Below are 19,726 nucleotides of genomic sequence, written 5' to 3'. Positions count from 1 at the left end.
GGGTGTAGCCCTCATCCTCCCCCACCAGTAGGTCAGTGGTGATATAGGGTTAGGGTTCAAGTTAGAGGGTAGGAGGGAGTGAAGCCCTCACCCCTCCCCACCAATAGGTCAGTGGTGTTAGGGTTAGGGTTAAGGTTAGACGGTGGGAGGGGTGTAGCCTTCAACCCCTTTCCTACCAGTAGGTCAGTGATGCTAGGGTTAGGGCAAAGGTTAGAGGATGAGAAGGGTATAGCCCTCAACATCACTTCTCCACCAGAAGAACAGTGGTGCTATGATTAGGGTAGTGGTGCTGACACTACTCTTACCTGCATCAACGGCTCCACTTATTGGGATATCCTCAGCGAACGCTACGAAGCCAACGAATGAAGAGACGATGATAACACTGTAGATACTTGTAATCACATTTAAGAAGGCTACGATCATGCTGTCCCTAAAGACAATCAATAATCACAAAATAGCCTTGAAGATAATGATGAGTGAATATTATGCAGGTACATTGTAAAATAAACAATCTAGAAGCAACTGGGAAAGGCTGATTATGGAGTACAAGAGAATCGATGTTTATAATAAACAAAGCTTGTAATGATCAACATCAGTAGCAGATCTAGGGTTAGGCTTGGGGGGGGGGGGGGGGGGGGTGATTCCCCATTTCTTCAAGGCCCCCTCACCCCTGAACAAAAATCGAAAGGCACGTATAGAAATGAAAGCAAGAACTTTCATGTTCCATAAAATCCCCTCCCCAATGCTCCCCTTTTATTTTCATAGAACCGCTTCAGATAACATAAATAAAAAGCCTCATTTTGCGAAATATCACACAGAAATCAGTTATGGGACTGCATATAAATGTTTGGTCCACACTTTTCACCTTATTCTTGTGTTCATCACGGCGTTTTAATAGCGATCCTTTTCAGGAGACACTTTCACTATGATATTCTTTCAAACTGACCGTATACAAAGAATGATAAAGCTCATAAATATTTTTCAACTGTCCGAAAACCCAACCTTCTATTTAAAAAATATTTTTCTTAAAGGCATAGACCGGTAGTGGTAAAATTGCGGTTCAAGTGTTTTGGGTGCAAAATAACCATTCAATATTGTTTAAATATTTCCTTCAGAGGTTCTAGATGGCAATACTTCAAACTAGATTCGCAAAAACAGAAATATATGCCCAAAATATGTTCAATGTTGGATATATATCTATATATCTATCCAGGCCGGATCGATATGATAATTTACCAAATGTATCAATTAGTAGGCGGTTTCCCGGCAAAATTTGTATCATCATGTATTAGTCAAATCATATTCTTTCAGATGATAAGTAATAAGAGCTTCCATTTCTTTTTTTTGAGAGGGTGGCGTTTCCAAAACTGGTCTATACCTTTAAGACATACCGAGTAGAAATCGAGACAAATTAAAATCATCAAAATGAATGAACGTAGGTCTACCATATCTGAATTGAAAATACACTATGTTTTCTTCCCGCAGCTATGATCTTATTGCAGTATATATTACTTCCCTTGAGCGGATAATAAAGGTCATTCATCCGTGTTCTTTTCCATTATTTCCTCTTCTCTCTCTGTCTCTTTCTATCTCTATAAGATTATATCGTGTAGCAAAACAAAAGATAAAGGAAATCAGTAGAAAAAGTTTAAAAAAATGAATGAATCAATAAAATGGATCCGGGCTTACTGGGCACAAGGTCCGCGGTTCGAGACCTGCCGCGGCACTAATGTCCTTTGGCAAGGCATTGATCTACATTTCCCACACTCAACCCAGGTGATGTAAATGGGTACCTGGCAGGAATTAAATCCTTGAAAGGCTTGAGCGCCGTAATGGCAGCACAGCTAAAGCCGGGGTAATAATCTCCATAAAAAAACTGAGTGTTATTATTATTATTATCCGAAATAACAGATCATCGATCGCAAATAAGTCGGTTTGCCTCCCAAAATTTAAAAAAGAAGAAGAAGGTTTTTCAACGGTTTCCGGTAGTTCCGGCGGGTCATACTTTTAATATTGCTACATGCATTACAGCTTTCCTGTAAATAATAACTTCCGGTTATTTTGGGAGACTGTCGGCCATTTTGGACGCCATTTTGGATCTCCCGATTTTCGGGTAGGTATAACCTAATGAGTAATGTAAGTGGTATAAATGGATTCTTCGAACCCTCAACCTAGGTATTGACACCAAAATTAAATCTTTTAAGATGATTATATCATGATTTACAGCTATTTGAGGCTTGGGTGGCCGTCTTGGACGCCATTTTGAAAACCACCACTTTCCGGGGGTTTATTTTCTTAGATTGTTCATATGTTGTTTCTGATGTCAAACACCACCGGAAACCGTTGAAAATCCTTTTCTTGCCGCAACGGTTGGGGGTCTAACCATAATTATATTGACCCGACTAATTTGTGATTGATGATCTGTTCATTGGCGGCCATCTTGGACGCCATTTTTAAAGTAACCACTTTTCCGGTGTCCGATTTTCTTAGATTGTTTATAGCATGTTGTTCCTGATGCCACTACCGGAAACCGTTGAAAGACGTGTGTTCGCTACTATGTTTGGAGGTTGGGGTATCATTTATCCCGACTAATTGACCTGAATTTACACTTGCATGAACTTAAACAAAAATTTAACCGTCTTTTTCAAATACCTAGTGCGAAAACAGTGGAATAGATGAAATAAAGGTAATATTTGAAAATTTCAGACGGTGAAGTTTTGCAAACCCTGAGAACAATAATTTCATGAAGAATATGATTCATCCAATGCCTTTGAAATAAATATTTTATTTATTAATCATTTGCTGGTCTACTTACTGCTCCATGAAACTAATGGTTTTCGTATGGAGTTCCGGTGCTAGCAATTATATCAAACTCTTGAAATCTTATAGCTGATCGAGCGATTCTGAGTTTGCCTTAGTGCCCGCTGCTTTTCTTTTCTTGCCACGAGAAGAGAATATTACAAGCAAGTGTTTTTGTACCAACCTATAGAAGTTGTAGTGGAATTTGTTGAAGCTTCCAAGGGCTGTGAAAGCACCTAGTCCAATCGAGAAGGAATAGAAAACTTCTGTTCCAGCGGCTATCCACACCTTTACAAACCATTTGATGAAGAAAAATAAAGTCAAATGCCTGTCGATTGCTATGTATTTCATGTGCTTTTATTGTAAACTGAATGCAGTTCACCTATTGGGCCGATATTTCCAGTTAAACCATTCAACAACAACAACAAGAAAGTGGATGGAGACCAAAACAAAAACAACAACAAATAAAACAAAACAAAACAATGAACCGTAGATCGCCATCATAGTAAAGCGTCGCTTATGATTGCAGTCTCCTGGACTTTTGTCCACAGATAGTTAGGATAATACTTCAAATTCATAATAATATAGTATAGAAGAAGTTCGTTTATATATGTATATATTTTATTAATCACAATTTGAAATGAAGTTATATTATTAGCGTATTTTTATTATACCTAACGTTTACATTTTCTTTGTTATTCAGTGTATTTTGAAAAAATGCAGATATCAATTCAAATCATGATTTAAAAAAGGGAGATTATTTTGCCTATTAAATTCAGACACGGTTAAGGTAGCGCTGCATAGTTTTACTCGTTCTGAGCTTTAAAAATATTGGAATGACCAGTTTGAAGACAAAGAGAAATATTGATTATATTAAAATAAACAAATCCTAAAGGCCCGAATTCACAAAGATGGTTTGTCGACAAACCTAGGTTTATGTGCGTCATATGACGCGTTCCGATGCATTTCAGACCAAGGTTCAGACAAATTTTAGTCCGAAACGCGTCGGAACGAGTCATGTGACGCACATAAACCTAGGTTTATCTACAAACCTCCTTTGTGAATTCGGGCCACAAAGTTAATGGTTAATGTTGTTTGCTTTGATACACATTAACATTTTCTCTCGAGGTAGATTCATAAATGCTCAAGACCACCTAGAACTAGAACAAGTCGACTGCACTAAATTTCTGGGACTTTATATTGATAGTGATTTATCTTGGAAATCCCACATTTCTAATTTGAGCAAGGTCCTCTCAAGAAATACTGGTATACTTAATAGACTTAAACACTTTTTTCCCAGTAAAATTTTATCAACAGTTTATTCTGCTATAATAACTCCATACCTCACCTATGGAATTCTCGCCTGGGGTAACGCTAGTAGAAATCTAATAAATATGCTTTTTCGCATTCAAAAACGCGCTATTAGAAATATTAATCATGTAGGATACCTTTTTCACACCAACAACCTGTTCCATGAAAACAGAATCCTAAAATTATCAGACTTATTCTATTGCAATGTTGGTATATTCATGTACAATTTATCTACTAATAACCTACCTGAAATATTTGTACAAATGTTCCGGAGAAATAGATCCCTACATGATTATCCCACATGTCAGAGCAACGCATACCACCTTCCACGTACCCGAACTGTTTTTGCCCCCAAAACGATTATGTTTACAGGACCCAGTTACTGGAATGCCCTCCCGTTAGAGTTAATTGAAAGTCAGTCCTTATATACTTTTAAACGTAAACTGAAGGAACTGCTTTTCAAAGCATATCTTGATGTCAATGTATATATGACCTTTGTGTGCAAGCACGTTGTGTCTGGTTGTTGTGCTTTCGGAAATACGTATTTAAAAAAAAAAAAACAACAACAATAAAACATCGTTACTTCTATATCCGAGAGTGCGACGGCTGACACAGTGTGCTTGCTCGCTTCGTTATTCTATTTATGTATGTAATATACAAATGTATTCATTTTACTATTATCTGTAATGTTCGTTTACCAGCTGAGCACCCATTGTATGATAATTTAAGTACGTGTACTTTTATCTTCACTTAAATAAAGGAAGGGATAATATAAACAGCACCACCGCAAGTTTATTATTATTTCCTTTTTATTTTTTGATTAATTTAGACTGGTCACTATTACATGCATATCCGTCCTCCATTTATTACCACAAATACTTTTACTGGGGCCTACAGCCTTACAAGCTTGCTTTCATGTAGTTCCTATCAAATTTCTCTTAGTTAAATCACTAATTCATATTGACCACTTATCTTTGTTATTATTATGTATCATTGAAAAAAACAATTTTGTACTTCATTTGAAATATATGTATGTTTATGAAATAAATGAAATGAAATATAAACGAGTTAATGGTATTTATATATGTTCAAGGAGTTTCAAGTACATGATCTCTCGCATTTATCCTTATATATACGTGTTCTTGTCAGAATAAACAAATGATTAAAAAAGAATATATTTAATGTGTATATATATGAATATATATATATTATATATGTAATATAATATATACAATACAAGAAATAATAATGCTCCGTAGACGAAGATATTGTTCTATAAATTGTCGCCCTCAGGGCTTTGTCAAGTAATGATTTTATTTTATGAGAATGAGATGCGCTTATATCGATGCATAACAATACAATTTTCAAAGTCAAATAAATTAGTCAAATTCAAATGATTACATAACATGGGAATACAGGTCCTCTAATCAGAGAGAAAACACGATAGGAAATACCTTCGCGAAATCAACAGATGCAAGATATTATACAAGCTTTGAAGACCGTTTACCTGTGTTCTTCCAAGTAGATATATGTTGGGGTAGAGAAAAAACCGCAAACCATCATACGCTCCTGGTAAAGTGACCCCACGTATAAAAAATGCGGCTAGTACAAGGTGTATATAGGGAACGGTGACATAAGCTATCTGCAAATTAAGAGAAGTAAGAATAAAAATTATACCACATCTAGTTCGGTTTCAACAATTTTACACTCAATATGGTCATAAAGTGGGAATTTCTATACAAACTTTATTTTTAATTTTTCATCATCATCCTCATCACCATCACCGTTTTTAATATTATTTTAACACCCATCCCCCGGACTATCACGTTATCAAGCAAGCGCTTTACTGTGATAACCCTTCTTTTGCAGGCTTCTTCATGAATAATTCTTGGTAGTGTCATCAGTAACATGTTGTTTTAATGTCAACTTTTGTTATTATTACACTTTGTACACGTTCAAACAAATGTCGTATCGCTGAAATGTAATTTGATTTGTCTGTTGCACAAGACAATACATTTAATTCAATTCACTTTTAAAAAAGGCAAGTTGAAGGAAAAAAAACATGATTAATTTCTGATCGAAATCACATGATAAAAGAATGATCATTGGTATTAAAAATAAGAAAACAAAACAAAAAGAAGTAATATACAAATTATTTCTCGGATTTACGGGTCGAATTATGAATTGAGTGCACCTTTTAAAATGAATGTACTGTTTTTAATCAAACCAAGCTATTTACACTAGTTTAACTACAATAAGCCTTGCTTAAATGTTTATGCTCACAGCCAACAATAAAAAGTAAATTAAGCAAATGGGTACGTAGTGTGACCAATGTAGCTAAAAAGCCGAGATATTTTAGCAGTAGAACAGGGTGTCTAGCTCATAGTGTGACAGACATATTCGTTGTACAAGGACCCACTATATTATTCCTCTTTTCTTCATTAAAATTATTATCATTATCATCGTCACTATTATCATCATCATTATTATCATCATTATTATTACTATTTCTATTATTATCATTATTATTGTAAGTATCATTATTATTGTAATTATTACGAGCACAATCATCATCATCGTCATCATCATTACAATTACAAGGAATGAACTGTAAACAAATCATTGCAATTTCGTATTTTGGGGGTCATTTTTTCGTCATAAAATTATTACAGACAAATAAACAAACAATAAACAAAAATATAAAATTACCTTGCCGCTCAATTTGACTCCCATCCAGAGGCCAAAGTAGATGAGCGTCCATGCGAGGAAGAGGTTTAGGGCAAGATACCAAACAATACCTCCTACGTAATGTATTCCGTCTGTCTGTCGTAGCACATTGAATCTAGCAAAGGAAAATGACAACTGATAAAACTAGAGCCCATTTTTCAGTTCACTTCATCTTTATTTCATTTTGACTATCGAGTTTTCTTAACATTCACTAATTTCTTGACACTCCTTTTTCTACTAAGAAATACGATTTTTTTCTCAAAGTACACTTTAATTCAAAGAATACAGAAAATAATAAAGAGTTATCCTGACGGAAGCGTTAACAACTACAACATCAGTTTGTGGTATCACTGAGGCTGCAAGGTGACATCAGTTCAGTTCATTTCGGTTTGTTAATATCAACATACACAATGTACAATGCAGTAGTCCAGGGACCAATGATGCAATGTTTACATAAAATATGCATACAAACAGAAATGATTATAATTTTGAGGTATGGAATCCTCAGTAGATAAAGGAGTGTCAAGAAATTTGTGAATGTTAGGAACACTCGATATTCAAAATGAAATAAAGATGAAGTGGAGCCCCCCCCCACCCCATCATGTTCTATTTTCCCAGATTTTTCTGCCATATCCTGCAGTAGACTTAACCAGTAATACACCCGGATGTGGCTTTAGACAAAGATGTTGACTTTACTCATTTTCAGACAGTAGCAGTTCTAGAGAGGGGCTGGAGGGGACCCTTCTTCCCTCCAAGCCCCCTCAAAGTATTGATTATAAATGAATTTAAGCGAGGCACATGTAGAAAATGAATGCAAGGGCTCCAGGCTCCTCCCTACCCGTCATTCTTTTAGAAACTCGCCTGATGGGGAGGGGGGGGGGGGGTGGGAATGACTGCGCCCCTCAAATAGCTTTAAAAAACAACATAATTTCAACCGGAGCCCCTTTGTATATTCTATTCGCAAGAGGGTGTATGCATGGGCGTCGCTAAAGGGGGGGGGGGGAGGGCTGTGGGGGTGCGACACCCCCACCTGTCAGGAAATTGTGGGTAAAATTGCGCTGACGTCCGGAAAATTGAGAAAATGGGGAGGGAAAGAAAAGAAAAAAAGAAAAGGAAAAGAAAGGAAAGAAAGAAAGAGAAAGTAAGAGAAAAGTAAGAAAGAAAAGAAAGAAAGAGAAAAAAGTTAAAGAGGAAAGAGAGGAAAGAAAGTAAAAGAAAGAAAAGAATGAAAAGGAGTAAGAAAAAAGAGAAAAAAAGAGAAAAGGAAACAAAAGAAACGGGGGATGAAAGAGAGGAGAGAGAGAGAGAGAAAGAGAGAGGGGGGGGGGTAAGAGCCTGAGAGAGAAGGGGTGGGAGTAAGAGAGAGAGAGAGGAGAGTTGTTAGGTGGAGTCGTCTCGTCGAGGGAGCAAGAAAGATACGCATATATGTTGCTGTGTCGGATCAGCTGTGTCGATTCTGGCTCGATTCATGCTCGATCCTCGTGTACGTTATCAATTAAAGTTTAATGGTCTAAGGCATGGCTACACAAAGGATTTTTTTTCTGTTTGAGATCGGGGCAAAAGCAAAATGCAATGAATTATTGATAATTTAGTGCATTTTCTTTGTTTTTTTTTGTATTTGTGGGGGCGGCCCTGTAACCTAGCCTCCGTTGCGTACAGTCACGATTCAGTGGCTAAGCACTGGCCTTGTTACTGTGAGGCCCCATGATCAAAACCGTGTCGATGTGCTGTAGTGCCCTTTTGCGAGGCATTAATCCTCGCTACTTTCAGTTATGACTTAAGGACGTAGGTCCCCTAGTTGATTAGCATAGTAGCACACACATGCTTTAACAGTCAAGCAAAACAAACACTCACAAATTATTATTCAATAAAATCTGAGAATATATGCTATTATCTAGATCTATTAAGAATAAATCATTGTCAAAATCGTTCCATAAATTGGGTTAAAAATAATTATTCCACCTTTATGACCAACAGTGTATTTGTCGGGCTACTTTTGTCGGTAATTGGTAGCCTCTACACCCCCACTGAAAAAGTTCTAGCGACGCCCCTGTGTGTATCCGGAATGGAAATCCGGTGTGTAGGTGGCGTGTACCGTCTGTTCCGATCTAGGCATATTTTGAGTTTGATATCGGATATCACATAATCCAGACTTTATTCACATACATTCAGCGATGATATACCTGTATATCTACAATTTGGCATACATCTTGGTTAAATGGTTCTGACCCCGTTTTAAGTCAACGGATTGTAGATCACAAGGTAGAGAGTTCAAATCCCGGGCCAACGCTAATGTTGTTTTCAAAAGCCGTTAATCTACAATTGCCACTCCCAACCCAGGTGTAAATGGGTACCCAATGGAAATCAGATTTCGATGTTAGGGCTTCCACTCCAGGAGAGGTAAATACATTTTTTTTTTAAATGGGCGCTATTTACTTTTACGGGTCGGCTCTATAAACCGGGGTATTAATCAAATATCGAAGTGCCATGATACATGTGCATTATTATTATTATTATTATTATTACCATTATTAATATTATCATGATATCGCTATTATTACTGTAGTCATTCAATGAAAGGTGAATTTTAGTCATACGAATACAGTATGAAAAACGTTACTGGAAGGAATAGCCTGGTTTAGTAACATATTTAAAGTTAAGAAAGTTTTTATTCAGAGGACCTAGTCATGAGTTATCCCATTCACCTGTTATTAATGAAAGAACTACAATACTTGGAATCCAGTATGCATACATTACTTGTTGAAATGTCTGGGAAGCGCCGAACAAGCGTTCGGTTTATCAAGAATAACCTCGTCTGAAAAGTATGTATACAATTTGAATATGTTAGTAAACCGGTCTAAGTGGGAAACGTTGATGATATAGTAGTATTGATACTGTGAGTTTTAGAATCATCATCATCTGACATCATCATCATCATTATCATGAAACTTACTGCCAGAACTCCTGGGCCGGGTTGGTGGTTGAAGGGTAATTATAAGCACATTTGTCAGGGTTATCTGAAGACCCTGCTACATCCCTACTGTTCCACGATGGAGCTCGCGGTGCTTCCGTTGGATACGTTTCCCACTTGTTGCCGATGATATAGGTTCCGTTGACGCACACCCATTTAGACTAGAGTCAATGAATTCAACGTGATACAGTATAACAACAACAATGGTTAATACCATATTTATTATCATTTTTATTATCATTATTATCATCATTATCGCGATTGCAACTACCTTCGAAAATCAGCCTAAGGCAATTCCAATGGCCTTAATTTGTACATCACCTTTTGAGATGTGCGAACATTGCAAAGACGTGTGACGTAATAAGGGAGTTTACAGATACAATCTGCGCATGGGCAGATAAAGGTCATTTGTACCAAAATGGTAAAACCCACAGAGATGAATACTGGATATGCGCTCATGAAAGTTATGTGACATTATTCATTCATGCACTAACGGTACATTCTATGATACGCAGGTGGAGGTATTCTTTTCAAGAGGTCAAACAAAAGGTATTCATGAAGCACATCTAGGACTTTGGCAGACATTATTCAAAAGATGCTCAAAGTGGAACTTCTCCATGTGTAAAAGATCTGTGGATCTTTGGGGTCATTTGGACTATGTGCTATCTGTAAACTCCCTTATTCGAACAGGATTTCTGTGGGATATACAATAAGTTGATATTTCGAAATTAGTGGCGATCGTGTTTATCATTACTTGTATCATTAACTCAACTCAAACTTCCCATCTAGAGCTATGCACGAACACAAAGACTTTCGAGAAATCAACCGAAGCCCTTGTCCTCAATAGCCTTGTCCATTACCCACTGAAATGTGCGATAAATGTATGATAAGGGAATCTGAATAGAACTTATATGTGATATAGGGTATTGGAATAGACAATTTTCGTTATGGAATCAAATTTCATGCACAAATCTTTTCTAAGTGCCTTGTTACAATGTATTAGGCGCGTTATAAATGTGATCTATTATTATTAATATTACACATTGTTTCATTCACCCGCTTAACTACGAATAGTTGTATTTCAATAGTATTTCAATTGTAAAATGCGAATTACAGACTTATGACTTGTCCTACCTAACAACACATTCGTCCGAATTCACAAAGGAGGTTTGTCGACAAACCTTGGTTTTCGTGCGTCATATGACGCGTTTCGACGCGTTTTTACAAACCAGGTTTGTGAAAAATGCGTCAAAACGCGTCATATGACGTACATAAACCTTTTGTTTGTCGACAAACCTCCTTTGTGAATTCGGGCCATTATGTTAGCAAGTTGCATTCTGTCTATTGAAATACAATTCGAAGCCTGTGAATAGAATAATTTGTAAGGAGGCTCTTAAGAAAGATTTCTGCATTAAATTTTATTACATTTTTGTTTGTTCCCTAGATACAGATATACCAGATACTTGTCATTGTCGTATAAGTTTGCCATATTTGGTTTACCAGGGGGGGGGGGGGTGGGGGCGACTTGTGTGCCCGACTCCCCCCCCCGATCCACCACTGAGGAAGCTTTAAATAATGGGATGGAGTGGGGGAGGGGAGGGATGTACAGAGTCTAGACTTACGGAGCTTTCAAGGCATGTAGCTGTGTTCCATATATTATTGCATCTCGTCCAGGGGAACTCACCGCCAAGGCACGAACTGTAGAGGTAGTATAGAGTCCAAGCCAGGATGACGTTATAGTAGATGTTACGCCACCAAGCGACGACAGTGGTGGCGACACCAATACCTTCGATAATCAAATTAAAGGCGTGTTCAGGAGTGGGCGTGGTAAACCGCCACAAAAAGAGCCACCCGGGTTTTTGTACATGTAAAATGAATAGCAACTATGAGCAACAAAGGACTTCTGCGTATTCACTGAGATCCGTGTATTGTACACGTAACGTCATCACTAAAAAAAATAATAAAGCCGTGATTATGCCGCGTCATTTCTGTACGAGCCTTGGAGTATTACCAAAAAAAAAAAAAAAGCGTTCAACATATATTTTATAAAAACTTACCGGCTCCAGCTAGGCTACCGATTTTGCTGTATGCTCACAGAATTTATGAAACACTTCCTACCAGCCAGGTATCCATTTAGTAATACAAGGTTCAAGGTTTCAAGTTTTTTAAATATTTTGTCCACATAATATAATCAAATGAATATGCAATATATACAAGCGTTCAATAATACAATATTAAACAAATGATACGACAAATAATTAAACAATTATTCATATGAATCATTTAAGATTGGGAAGGTGGTGTAAACATAGTGGAGGTTCTATTGAAAAAGCATGGCTTGTATTTTATAGACCCCTTGAGAATAAAAAAGTTACAAGTGCTCTGTAATAAAATATATATTTAAAAAATACCTTGGTTGATTCGAATGTGGGAAATGTCAAACTGATGACTTGCCAAAGGACAGTGGTACAGGTACGGGGCTCGAACCCACGGCCTTCGCATCTTAACCCTAATAAGCCGGGGGGGGGGGCATTATGGCCCCCACCTCCACGATTTTTCCGATTGCTCGAGAACGCATATGGATGGTGCCCCGCCGCTCGCTGACTTTTTTCTTTCGAGTCTTGCGCATCTTAAAAAAAAAAATGAAAATCGGACCTACAATTACAAGGTCAGGTGACCTTTTGTCTTCGCGTGTCAGCCCGAAAAGCGCTCATTTTTGTGATTTGTGTACAAAACATATGGAAATGTCATTTTTCCTAAAATAGATTAAACATTGGTTATTGAGTCTTGTTTAAAGTTTAGGTGGTTGTTTTGGGAGTCAAAATAGTTGAATTATAGTAAGAAAGGAAATAAAACAACAAAAACAATAAAATACATAAGTTAAACAAAACAATGAAATACATAAGAAATTGTAAAAACAAGAAATAACATAAGGAATAATGGGGAGACCATGCTTTTTCGCATGCAGCAGCCAAATTATGGAATAAGCTTCCCTCATCACTTCGCTGTATTGCAACATACTCTGCCTTTAAAACTCGTCTTAAGACTTACCTATTCCATTTGTAACCCAGTATTTCCTTAAGTTGTATAAGTTTATTTTACTAAATCCATAATTGATATGTTATTTGTATATACATTTGAAATTAATTAGTTATCACCCTTTAGTCTCATTGGCTGCCTGTGTGGGGCCTGTTGGCCTCAGATGCTAGAGCTTCTGTGAATAATGTGCTGACTGGGCTAGTCCCTTAAATTGTCAGTGAACGGAGCAGCTGGAGGGCACCGGGCCCCACCAGGCAGAGCTGAGGATTGAAATGGGTTATAAGAAAATATCACAAAAAATATTGCAAAATTATTTTACTTGTATCAAAGAGAACTGTTGCTGAGCTAGCGCCATGAGCGTCCCTGGACGGTGTGTGCGCTCTATAAGTTTACACTATTATTATTATTATTATTATTATTATTATTATTATTATTATTATTATAAGCTGGCTCTTTCAACTTTTTTTGTCGTATTTTTATTTCAAATGGTCTGATAAATATATGTAGTGAAAAAAAAATGCTTAAATATGAATAATATATGATTTATGGGTAAAAATGTGATTTTATGAATTTATTTGCATAAATTACCATAAATATGCAAATATGCGAATTTTTCTAAAAATTGAAATCATCATATTATTCTATACACTTCACTTGACATGCGTGCAAATTTTCGCGGAGATCGGCCGCTTTGCGGCCGAGATCCTAAGGGGGGGGGGGGGGGGGGAGGGGGGCCATAATGCCCCCCGGCCCTACTAAGAACTCAAATAGCCCGGCCTTATTAGGGTTAAGTCAAGTGTGTAAAAGAGTGAAAGAGGCAAGTAATGCTCATGCGCTAAACACTGAAAAAATAATTTCTGGAAGCTTTAGACCGCTCTTTGCTCACATATTCAAATCGATTTTTGTTTTCTTTCCTAGGGACCTAGTGACGAGTGTTTTCATCAATCCGTTTTCAATGAATGAACTACAATACGCGGAATCCAGTCTGCGTACATCATTTGTTGCTATGTCGAGCAACCCTCGTACAAACGTTAGTGTTTTCAAGAACAACCTTTGTTTAAAGAGTATCCCAATAATGTGAATATGTTGGTAAACTGATCTATCGCAAAAGGTTGATTTTGTAGTTCATACAAAATAATGAATAATCCGAGGTAAGGAATAATAATAATATTAATACTTATAAAGCGCATTATAAAACAAAAGTTTCTCTACGCGCTGTACAAGCATCAATTACGAGAAATGTAATCATTCAAAAGGAATAAAGAAAGAGAAATATACAAATCTGATAACTACTAAAATGACTAACTCGTAATGGTTAGGAGCCAGAGCAAAATAACACTGAGTTCCTATAGGAAATATATTTATTCAGCTGGTCATATCTCAGCCAATACCTAACATATACAATTGGTTTTCGACATTTGGAAATTATTTTTGAAAACCTTTCGAAAAATGAAGAAAACAATTGAGAAATTCTAAAAATAGATTTTTGATGACGTCACGCTTCACCACTCTATTTCTTAGGGAATTGGTTTCTTCGTAAGAGAGATTAGTCTGGATACAATCTGGTGTTAAACTATGGAAAATCTTATTGAGCATTATTTACATGTGCTTTTATTCTTTCTTATGAATGGAGGGGTGGCCCCTTACCACCCTTTCATGCTTAGTCGCTATAACTTTCCTCGTTTGCCGAACATGACAAGAATTCGATCGCCTCCCTGCCCCTCCCACCCCCTTGAACCCCAAGATGGGAGTCGAAGCTGAGTGAATGCTGGTTTATTATGTCTTTCCATGGTCGGAAATACCGGGGATGGTTGACACTTTCCCTCCGATTTGGACAGGGGGAGATTACTATCAAAATTCCCTCACGATTTTGTTCTTGATTCACGCACCCCCACCCCTCCATAAACAAACAGAAAGACTACTCTAAACCAACCGTGACTTAAGAGCAAACATTCACCATCAAACATGTGATTACGTTTTCTTTTGTCTTTTTGCCTGTTAGAGGGTTATCGAAAATGAAGGCACCCCAAAATATTTTGTTATATATTTATTTACTTGTCAGTACAAATGCATCCCAAGATATAAACTCTCATCTACGCCCACGTCTACGCATTTAAAGTTTCGTAACCACAATTGCGTCGACACGGTGCCTAACAACGGTTAAAATAACTTTGAAGATTAAAACTACGGACTTTTGTGTGAACCTAACGTACTGTACGTACATCGCATGTATTTTGACGTATCTGGGAATCACGTTTTAGCCATTTCGTCTTTTCGTGGTCTCCCATTAATAAATTCTTGTTTTATACAATGTATATATGTTTTGTATTTCTTTTCAGAAATATTAATTAATTAGTTATGTTTACCTTGAAAAAGTGGGCATATCTTCCATGCTCTGATGGGACCTGAGGAGGTGTATTGACCGAGTGCCGTCTCCAAGAACATGAGAGGAATCGCAAGAAACATGGAACATAGTAAATATGGGATGAGGAACAGAACTGTGGAGAGAGAGAGAGAACATAATCAAAAGTTTTACCAAACCACACTGTAAAAAAATAATAGTCGAAATAACTCAATAAAATTGAGGAAAAGAATTGCCTTATTTTTATTAAGTAAATATTACCTACGGCATCTTAAGTAGAATTTACTTATTTTGCTGAATAAATTTTTACTCAGTTAAATCGAGTTACATTAACGTAAATAATTTAAGTATTGTAATCATTTTAGATAATTAAAAAAAAGCTATGATAGGATTACATATTGCACGATTTGGTACCCATCTAATCTAACAAGTAACATCCACTAATCATTCACTACTTCTATTTAAGATTTAACCGTATATATATCTACCACCATCACAAACAATTACATATGCTTCAACTGGACACATATTGAAAGGCTCCAAATTTTATATATACTTGATCGTAACATCTTAAAAGGAAAATTGGTTGACAATTTTTCTGAAATATCAAGTTTTTATTTGTTTTGAACTGGGTAACAATTAAAAATTGTCTTGTCTTTGCTTAGCCTTGTTAAATGAATTAGTAAATGTTCTAAAGTCCTTAAATTTTCATTCAACCACAAAAAAGAATTGTTTTATTTAAAAAAGAGTATAATTTGGTCTTAATGAATATTCATAAATTATGTAAATATTTCTATTACGCACTGCATCGGTCCTTACTTTAAAAAGATAAGAATAATCAACATAAATTGTTTGAGTAATACGTATAATTTCTGATTTTGAGTTAAAATTACTAAATATTCCACGTATGTTCTACTAAATTGAAAGTTTGAGTTAGCAAGACTTAAATTTAGTGCGTAAGTGGCAAAACTAATGTTTTCAAGTAATTCTACATAAAAAAAATACGTAAAAATTACCAATGAACAAATTCTTTTTTACAGTGCATACGGCTTTTACTACTACTGCTGTCCTACTACTACTATTACTTGTTGGTAGAGCAGTGGTCTCCACTATTAATACTACTTCTAACAATACTAATAGTGAATACAATGATGATGATGACAATGATAATTATAACAATAGTGACGATAACATATACTCATATAAGCCTAATCAGTATTATTACTGTTTGTCGAATGCCAATTTTGTCTACTATCCACTTGGTCTAATAATCATTTAATTATACTAGGTTAATAATCATCATCAAATAATTATTAGACGTTATTCAGTTAATGAACTCCTTGAAAAACTATCGTTTAGGCTGAAGCGAATTTACCATGATTAAATAAATAAATGTAATGAAAACAATAAATGAAATCAATCCACCCTCTTGAAGGGGCACTGATGCACTCCAGTCAGACCGCAGCGCCCGCGCTATTTAATGAGCTATTTTTGCAAATTTTGTAGATTCACGTACGGCCGTACAATCCCAAATCGCGAGATTTTGTGCGAGATGTCACGAGATTTGGAAAGAGCCAACAAAACCCCTCCCTCTGCAAAAAATTATTCAGATATCATCGAAAAATGATGTGGTAACTGAATTTACGATTCTTGCTCTCTCTTTTGGTATATTATTTGTAATATTTCCGAACTTGGAAAACAATGCAAATTGAGCCCAAATATTCGGCTAATTTTGTTCTTTTTGCAATCACATTTTGACATAGCGTTGTGTTTTGCTAGCTCCTGACCGGTAACGAAGTTATTTTTTGTCGAAACATTTTTCCTGAATAGAAGAATAGTTTATCTCAAAATCCTCTGACAAAAACGAGCGGGATGGATAAGAATATAGGTTGGCGGTTTTCGAGCGACGACTATCGTTGACCTCTTGAAATAATATATTTTAGGTATTACTGGAAAGCAAAAGAGTTGAGGTGGTCTTCCCCCCCAAAAAAAAAAAAAAACGCCGCCCAAAAAAAAGGGGGGGGGGGGGAGAGAGAGATGAGAAAAAAGTAAGAGGACGTAGGAAGAAAAAGGAGCAGACAAAGGAAGGTGACAAATTAGACTGCGTTAACAAATAACAAGATTACAAAGGAAACATCAGATATGTATCATAATTATATTCTTCTTAATGTAATTGTGAAATGAGCTTTGAATTCTATAGCCATAAGCCCAGTCCAGCGCAGTTCGCCTTTTGTATTGCTCGACATAACGTACCTACACAATGACTCAACGGTGCTCGACGGATATTTTATGTACAGCGGGCCGGGTTCTTTACCTTTTTATTGTATATTCGTTGAGGAGAGTGTAGGAATTGCTAGCCAGTATGTATATACAACCCCGCTCTCATATTCTCGAACAAGAAATAAACAAGAAATAAGTCACACTAATGTGGCAAATAATGGCGAACATATTTCCCGCAAGCAATTAAGGAAATCTTATGACAAAATACTTATTGCTTGGTGATTGGTCAATATATTTATCACATGCATGATGCTCAATTCTAAAAGAAAACAAATCGAAATCTTGTATAGACCTAAAACAATGAAGCAAATATTATTTTTGAAATTTCAGACAAGGGTTATAAAGGTCGAGAACGAATCACCTTCTTTCTCTATAGTTTAATGAAACGTCAAAGCTTCCGCGCTTCGCAAGAGAGGTGTGGGAGCGGGTGGGAGGGACTCCCCTACCTCGCACCCACCCTCCTTCGGAACGCGCTTTTGTAAGTGCTTCGCCCCCTTAAATAAAATCCTAGCTACGCGGTTGCATACCACTGAGGTCTGACTGACCCCATCCCCACATAGAGCCTGGCGCGGATCCAGGATTTCTTGGGGGGGGGGGGGGCCCAAATTTGAAATCAGGCGAGCCAAATATTGGTACGTTATGGTGACCAGCAGTGACGTAATCGGGGGGGGGGGGTGGGTGCAGGGAGGGGCGAGTTTCCCCCTCCCTCCTCCGCGAAGCGCGGAAGCTTTGACATTTCAATAAATTATTAGAGAAAGAAGACGATTCGTTGTACCGTTCCCAAATATAATCCTCGTCTGAATTATGTTTCCTCACCTCCCGCGCGAAGCGCGGAAGCTTGTACGTTTCATTAAGAGAAAGAAGACGATTCGTTGTGTCGTTATCGACTCTTAATCTTCGTCTAAATTCAGTTCCCCCCCCCTCCCGCGCAAAGCGCGGAAGCTTTTACGTTTCATTAAATCATTGGCGAAAGAAGACAATTCGTTGTAGGCCTACCGTTATTACTTTTAATCCTCGTCTAATTTCATTTTCCCCCTCCCGCGCGATGCGCGGAAGCTTTTACGTTTCATTAAATCATTAGAGAAAGCAGACGATTCGTACCGTTCTCGACTCTTAATCTTTGTCTGAATTTCAAAAATGTTCTTCGTCTACTCCCTTTTCTTCCTACGTCCTTTTCCTTTTCACTCCTCTCTTTTTTGGCCGGCGTTTTGGGGCCCCCCTCTGTGAAAATAATGCATTTAAACGCAACGAATTTTCTTTTGGACCAATAAAATTGAATTTAAGAGTTCAATATTGTACCCCCAACAAATCTGAAACAAATATAGATATGTGACTCAAAGTGATATATCGGTTTTTACCGATATACCTGATAATAATATAATATGTAAAACATGGGAAAAAAACTTTATTTATTGTTAGGGTTAGGGTTCGAGTTAGGTTAATACGGACCTTGGTTTCCTAGGGTAACGCAGGGGCCCGGTGTCCTAGGGTAACGCGGGGCCCGGTGTCCTAGGGTTAGGGTTAGAGTTAGGGTAACGCAGACCCTAGTGCTAGGAACCAATAATTGCTTGACTTTGTAAAAGGCATCAAATTAAAACAGCAAATTTAGGGGCGAAATTACCAAAAAAGCTGGGGCGAGCTGACCAAGAATCCCAAAATCGCCAACCAAAAAAAATCGGGGGGGGGGGGGGGGGGGGGGACATGACCAATTGAGGGCGACTTTGTAAGGGGGCGGACCGACATTGGGCGACCTGAAATGGAACCGCCTGTATAGCCTACCAGGCTCACCTAAAATTCTTGCGTTCGCATTGTTTCCTTCTTCCTCTCCCAACCTCCCTTTCTACGCCTTTGATTTCATACACTCATTATGCTACCAGCAAAAGTTTAAGGAATAAAGCGACTATCAAGTTCAAGTAAAAATATTGAAGATTTGCGTCGCGTGATTCTTTTCATTTGTTTTGATTGGCGTGTTGAGGTCAAGAGATATCTCGACCCTTTATGGTGGCTCCAATTCGAGCTCAAGGCTATGAGTGTGTAATCGTAGACACCTCTTAGTATAGAAAGCTCGAAACAATATATACAATCTACTTGTTAACATGTAGTTCAAGTGAACAAGTGAATCAGGTGCGGATCCAGGATTTCTTAGGGGGGGGGGGCCCAAATTTGAAATCATGCGAGCCAAATATTGGTACGTTATGGTGACCAGCAGTGACGTAATTGGGGGGGGGGGGTGGGTG

The 19,726-nt window shown here is 37.3% G+C and overlaps 1 protein-coding gene across 1 annotated transcript in view; it reads right to left on the bottom strand.

Annotated features, from left to right (window-relative positions):
• Positions 1 to 19,726, bottom strand: part of LOC100888394 (sodium- and chloride-dependent GABA transporter 1) — a 32,282-nt gene that overhangs the window by 10,358 nt on the left and 2,198 nt on the right. Inside the window, exons 2-8 of the mRNA XM_030974258.1 lie at positions 15,214 to 15,345; positions 11,431 to 11,594; positions 9,791 to 9,969; positions 6,820 to 6,952; positions 5,618 to 5,752; positions 2,984 to 3,087; positions 306 to 430 (exon numbers count right to left, since the gene is read on the bottom strand). Of these exons, the coding sequence (XP_030830118.1) occupies positions 306 to 430; positions 2,984 to 3,087; positions 5,618 to 5,752; positions 6,820 to 6,952; positions 9,791 to 9,969; positions 11,431 to 11,594; positions 15,214 to 15,345 (972 nt within the window). The remainder of the gene's footprint in view (positions 1 to 305; positions 431 to 2,983; positions 3,088 to 5,617; positions 5,753 to 6,819; positions 6,953 to 9,790; positions 9,970 to 11,430; positions 11,595 to 15,213; positions 15,346 to 19,726) is intronic.

This window comes from Strongylocentrotus purpuratus, unplaced genomic scaffold (assembly GCF_000002235.5).
Source record: "Strongylocentrotus purpuratus isolate Spur 01 unplaced genomic scaffold, Spur_5.0 spur5_contig_866, whole genome shotgun sequence".
Classification (NCBI taxonomy): Eukaryota; Metazoa; Echinodermata; class Echinoidea; order Camarodonta; family Strongylocentrotidae; genus Strongylocentrotus; species Strongylocentrotus purpuratus.
This window is presented reverse-complemented; position numbering and strand designations above follow the sequence as displayed.